At 51.0% G+C, this 6,268-nt stretch overlaps 1 protein-coding gene across 1 annotated transcript in view; it reads left to right on the plus strand.

The window, feature by feature from the left end:
- Nucleotides 1–6,268, plus strand: part of ITGAE (integrin subunit alpha E) — an 83,570-nt gene that overhangs the window by 59,594 nt on the left and 17,708 nt on the right. The window contains exons 26-28 of the mRNA XM_017512160.2: nt 2,109–2,241; nt 4,224–4,322; nt 5,320–5,399. Of these exons, the coding sequence (XP_017367649.1) occupies nt 2,109–2,241; nt 4,224–4,322; nt 5,320–5,399 (312 nt within the window). The remainder of the gene's footprint in view (nt 1–2,108; nt 2,242–4,223; nt 4,323–5,319; nt 5,400–6,268) is intronic.

The raw sequence follows: 6,268 nt of genomic DNA on the forward strand, positions 1-6,268 counted from the left end.
CTTTTCCCTTTTTTATTAAAAATAATTTTTTCTGAGACAGGGCCTCACTCTATTACCCAGGCAGGAGTTCATTGGCATGATCTTGGCTCACTGCAACCTCTGCCTCCTGAGTTCAAGCGATTCTCCTGCCTCAACCTCAAGAGTAGCTGGGATTACAGGTGCCCACCACCACGCTCAGCTAATTTTTGTATTTTTAGTTGAGACAGGGTGTCGCCATGTTGGCCAAACTCCTGGCCTCAAGTGATCCACCTGCCTCGGCTTCCCAAAGTGCTGGGATCACAGGCGCATGCCACCACACCCAGCTAAATTTTGTATTTTAGTAGAGACAGGGTTTCACCATGTTGGCCAGGCTGGTCTCGAACTCCTGGCCTCCAGTGATCCACCTGCCTCGCCTTCCAAAGTGCCAGGATTACAGGTGTGAGCCACCACGCCCGGCCTTCCCCTGCTGTTGTCTTATTTCAGGCGTGTATCATCCTCTGGTGGAGACAGCAGGCTCAACTCTCTCTGCTTCCCGTCTCTCCCTCCAGTTAATCCACCCTCTTCTTGGCTGGGATAAAAATCAAACCAAAACCAATGAGAACAAAACGCACGTCACATTGCTTCCTAGATTTGTACATTTCATCTTTGGACATTTCAGGTGGAAAACGGTTTTCTGGGTGTTGCTAATATGTTTTTCTGTAGATCTCAACTACTGAGAGCGCTTCTGCATTCTGGGGCCCCGTGACACATCAGTGTCCCGGAGGAGGGCTTCACATACCCCAGCTCCCTCTTTTCCAGGCCGTGTGGACTGTGTCTTAAACCACCGCCTTTTAATTGGAAGGGTCTGAATGATTTTGTGGGTAGGAAGCTGAGGCCGAGAAAGAAGGTGGGACAGTATGTCTTGTGCACACACTGGTCTCTGGAGCAAAGCAGTGCCCCATGAGTATTTGTGGCATGGATGAATTTGTGTCATAGAGTACCTCATCTAGGGTCACAAGTGACTTGGTGGAAGAAAGAGGATTGGGGAGGGCCAGGTGCCATGGCTCATGCCTGTAATCCCAGCACTTTGGGAGGCCGAGGCGGGTGGATCATGAGGTCAGGAGGTCGAGACCAGCCTGGCCAAGATGGTGAAACCCCTTCTCCACTAAAAATACAAAAATTAGCTGGGTGTGGTGGCAGGCGCCTGTAATGCCAGCTACTTGGGAGGCTGAGGCAGAGAACTGCTTGAACCCAGGAGGTGGAGATTGCAGTGAGCCAAGATCACACCACTGCAGGACAGCCTGGGCGACAGAGCAAGACTCCGTATCAAGGAAAAACAAAACAAAATAAACAAAGAAGTCCTCGCTGGCAACTAGTGCTGTGTCTGCATTGTGATTCTGATGGCCTGCTGGCCGGAGTTGCTGTATATGGGGAAGAATGCGGCTCCCCGAGTCCTGATCGGGTACAATTTTCTCAACTCTTTGGAGGCTGCTAGACTTGAGGCATTTAATTAGCCTGTCTCGGCTTCTGTTTCCTCTTCTATAAAATGGAGAGTAGCCATACTATGTCACGGGGTTACCGTGAGGGCTGAGCATGTGAAGTGCGGTCCTTGGCATGTGGTAAGCATGAAATACATGGTAGCTGCTGCCGTCATCTCGTGCCGCAACTGAGATGGGCGTGGCAGTCCAGCTGTGGGTTATGCCTAGAGGAAGCATGTCTAGGCTACCTGTACTCCTTAGGCAGCTTACCTAAGAAGCTAGTTAAGAAGGTGCTATTCTGCGCTGTCTGTGCTGGCTTATACCTGTAATCCCAGCACTATGGGAGGCCAAGGCAGGTGGATCACTTGAGCCCAGGAGTTCGAGATCCACCTGGGACACATGGCGAGACCCTGTCTCTACAAAAAATACAACCAGTAGCTAGGCATGGTGGCACACACCTGTAGTCGCAGCTACTCAGGAGGCTGAGGTGGGAGGATCGCTTGAGCCCAGGAAGTGGAGGCTGCAGTGAGTCATGATCGTTGTGCCACTGCACCCATACTCCAGCCTAGGCGACAGACTGACTCTGTCAAAAAAAAAAAAAGGTGCTATTCTATTGCATCAACGTTTTTACAGATTAAATATACTGTAACATTTTTATCTGTCATGTTGCAGGCAGAAATTGGTGGTGGGTCTCACAAAGGAGGTGACCCTGAACGTTACCCTAACTAACTCTGGGGAAGATTCCTACATGACAAGCATGGCCTTGAATTATCCCAGGAACCTGCAGTTTAAGAGGATGCAAAAGGTGAGTGTGTGGAAACAGGTCCCTCACGCCCCTCCCTGGCTGCATGCCTGCTTTTCCGTGGAAGCCCCTCACTGGCGACCCTGCCGCCAGCCTCCTCCTGGTCCATCCAACCAATGGTTAATCACTAGATAAACTCCCGCCAGTCTGGCTATGTGCTTGGCGCCATTCTCTGCCTTCAAAACCTTCTGTGGCACCATTTGCTGCACGGTCCCCCTCCCTATGTGCAGCCTTTCTTCACCAGGCTTCTGAGCGATACGTGGGCTGAAATGCCCCAAGACATTGAGAAAGTAAAAATGAGCTTAGACTGTGTTGGAAATAGATGTTCCGTGCCGCAAAGAAATTTAGCACTGAAATAAAGGCTCTTACAGCAATGCTGAGACTGCAGGTGTGCATCACCACACCCAGCTAATTTTTATATTTTTAGTAGAGATGAGGTTTCACTATGTTGGCCAGGATGGTCTTGAACCCAGGAAGTGGAGGCTGCCTCAGCCTCCTGAGTAGCTGAGATTGCAGGAGTCCACCACCACACCTGGTTAATTTTTTGTATTTGTACTAGAGACGGGGTTTCGCCATGTTAGCCAGGCTGGTCTCGAACTCCTGACCTCAGGTGATCCACCCACCTTGGCCTCCCAAAGTGTTGGGATCACAGGCGTGAGCCACCCCACTTGGCCCAAAACATAACTTTATTTACATTTCATCTGAACTCCACGCTTCCCTAGAGTCCTTTAATAACTGTCTTTCCCTTTGCTGAGACACACAACAGTGTCGTTTTCAGCTGGGTGCAGTGGCTCACACCTGAAATCCCAGCACTTTGGGAGGCTGAGGTGGGCAGATCACCTGAGGTCAGGCATTCCAGACCAGCCTGGCCAACATGATGAAACTTTGTCTCTACTAAAAATACAAAAATTAGCCAGGTGTGGTGGCGGGAACCTGTAATCCCACCTACGAGGGAGGCTGAGGCAGGAGAATTGCTTGAACCCAGGAGGTAGACGCTCCAGTGAGCCGAAATCGTGCCACTGCACTCCAGCCTGGGCCACAGAGCAAGACTGTCTCACACACACAAAAAAAGTGTAGTTTTCTTCATAGCAGTGAGTCAACAAACCTGACATTGTTGGACTGTAGGTTTGTCCACCGTCATCTTAGGCTATTTGGGCTTGGACAGTATCCATTATGTGAATGAAATAATCTCCTAGGCCGGGCACCGTGGCATATGCCTGTAATCCAAGCACTGTGGGAGGAGTTTGAGACCAGCCTGGCCAATGTGGCGAAACCCTGTCTCTACTAAAATTAGCCAGGTGTGGTGGCTGGTGCCTATAATCCCAGCTACTCGGGAAACTGAGGCAGGGGAATCTCTTGAACCTGGCGGGGCGAAAGTTGTAGTGAGCTGAGATTATGCCACTTCACTCCAGCCTGGGTGAAACAGCGAAACTCCATCTAAAGAAAAGGAAAGAGGAGAGCAGAGGAAAAGGGGAAAGGGGAAGGAGGAAAGGAATCTTCTAGGCATCAAGAAGGGAACTAGGCTGGTCATCCTTGGGAGAATGGAGAAGTCACTGCAGTCATCACCTGCCCTCAGGGGTCTGGATGGGCAGTTCTTGCTGCGTGCCTGCCTCCTAGCCAGGCTGTGGGTTATGTCTGCATCAGTCCGAGGCTCAGCTCCAAGGTCTCCTTCCCCAGGAAGACCTTACAAATTCCTCCTAGCTGGAACTGGTCTTCCTCCGCTGCTGTTTCCTGCACCTCCCTCATAGAAGCACCCGAGGCTTTATTTAAATTCCTCCAGGATCTACTGCTGAGCCGGCCTGCCCAGCTCGCGAGGAAGACATGGAACAAGCAGACTTGATATCCTCAGCTCCTGGCAGGGTGTCTGGCAGGCAGAAATATGAGTGAATGTTTGCTGAATTGATGTGTGGCAACTGCTTTTTTTTTTTTTTTTTTTTGGTGGGGGTGGGGGTTCTTTAAGTGAATGTCATCTGCTCTGTCAATAGCCTCCCTCTCCAGACGTTCAGTGTGATCACCCTCAGCCGGTTGCTTCTGTCCTGGTCATGAGCTGCAAGATTGGTCATCCCGTCCTCAAGAGGTCGTCTGTGAGTCGGTTTGGATCCATTTGCTCTTCTTGCTGCCCTGGGCATCTTCTGCGTCTCAGGCTCATCTGAATCTCCTGGTTGCAGCTTTAGGCTTCCCTTGACTGTGGAGTCAGGCCTCAGCAGTGCCTACCGCGGCTAAGCTGGCTCTGAGAGCAGGGAGTGGTAGGGATCAGAGTTTCCAGTAGACAGCCCTGGATGAGCTGCTGTCGCATCTCAGTGAGGTCGAGTGAAGTTGTGGCTGGTACGGAGGGCGCATCAGACCAAAAGTTTTTTGTTTGTTTTTGAGACAGAGTCTTGCTCTGTCACCCAGGCTGGAGTGTGGTGGCGCAATCTTGGCTCACTGCAACCTCCGCCTCCCAGGTTCTAGTGATTCTCCTGCCTCAGCCTCCCGAGTAGCTGAGATTACAGGTGTGTGCCACTACACCCGGCTAATTTTTCAAATATTTTTAGTAGAGATGGGGATTTCACCGTGTTGCCCAGGCTGGTCTCGAATTCCCAACTGCAGGCGATCCACCTGCCTTGGCCTCCCAAAGTGATGGTATTACAGACGTGCGCTACTACACCTGACTAATTTTTAGAATATTTTTGGTAGAGATGGGGTTTCACCATGTTGGCCAGGCTGGTCCCGAACTCCTGACCTCAAGTGATCTGCCAGGCTCCACCTCCCAAAGAACTGGGATTATAGGCGTGAAGCACTGCGCCCAGCCAAAACCAAAAGTTATTAACCCTGAGCTGTCACTGGTCATCTCTGTGCTGTGGGAATCTCTGAAGTGGCTTCTTCAGCTGTAAAAGGGGATGAGCTGCCTGCCCTCCATATTTGTATTTTACTTGAGGCTTAAATGAAATACTAGCCGTGGAGACATGCGGTGCTGCAAACTGTGAGGAATGTGAGAATGGGAGGAATCATTTCCCAGGTCTGCTCCATTGGGAGCGAGCAGTCTGAATTGTGAGTGGTTTACAGAAGAATCAAGTGACCATTTTTTCCCCTTTAAAATAGGCTCATTTTTCGGTAGTTTGGCAGCTAGAGGAGAATGCCTTTCCAAACAGGACAGCAGACATCACTGTGACCGTCACCAAGTGAGTACTGCCTGGGTCACACAGAGTCAGGCTATGGCCCCAGAAGACCTCTCCCTACACATGCAAGTAAGGGGCCTCTGGCCCCCTTACTGCCCAGGAAGCAGGGAGCCCACAGAAGGCATCTGCTTCCCTGAGGGACTCCGCTTTCTCTTACCAGAGATCATGAAAATGTTCTACTATTCACACACACGTAAAACTGTGAGCTAGTCTGGTGGACTGAGCCTTGGAGTTCTGGTTCTGATTCACTTAGCTTTGGAATACTCGAATAGCTCTGTTACCTGAAACCTCTGTGTTTGGGGGTAAGGTGGGGAGCGCTGTTGGGAAGTTCTCAGGTGGAGGCGGTTCTGCCCACCTGAGGCCGCGCCAGTTTGATTGCCGTGACTTGGGGAGGGGGGTGTTCAGTAGCACATCTGGTGGGGAGAGGCCAGGAATACTGCTAAACGCCGCAGACTAGTACAGGGCTGCCTCCACAACCAAGATCTAACTGGCCCAAAATGTCACTAGTGCAGAGGCTGAGAAGCCCTTCTAAAAGCAGCATTTCTCTAAGTGTGGTCTTCTAGAGACAAGACAATCCGGTACTCCAGTTGCTTACCTCTGACAGCCTTTTCTTATCTGACCCCAGTGACCCTGGGGGGCCAGGTGCAGAAGCACCTGCTATGCAGTGAGAACACAGGCACAGGGAGGGGAACACCACACTGGGGCCTGTGGGAGGGGCGGGGGGAGGACAGCATCAGGAAGAATACCTAATGCGTGCTGGGCTTAATACCTAGGTGATGGGTTGACAGGTGCAGCAAACCACCATGGCACATGTTCACCTATGTAACAAACCTGCACATCCTGCACATGTACCCCAGCACTTAAAAAAAAAA

Source organism: Cebus imitator, unplaced genomic scaffold (assembly GCF_001604975.1).
Source record: "Cebus imitator isolate Cc_AM_T3 unplaced genomic scaffold, Cebus_imitator-1.0 Scaffold464, whole genome shotgun sequence".
NCBI lineage: Eukaryota > Metazoa > Chordata > Mammalia > Primates > Cebidae > Cebus > Cebus imitator.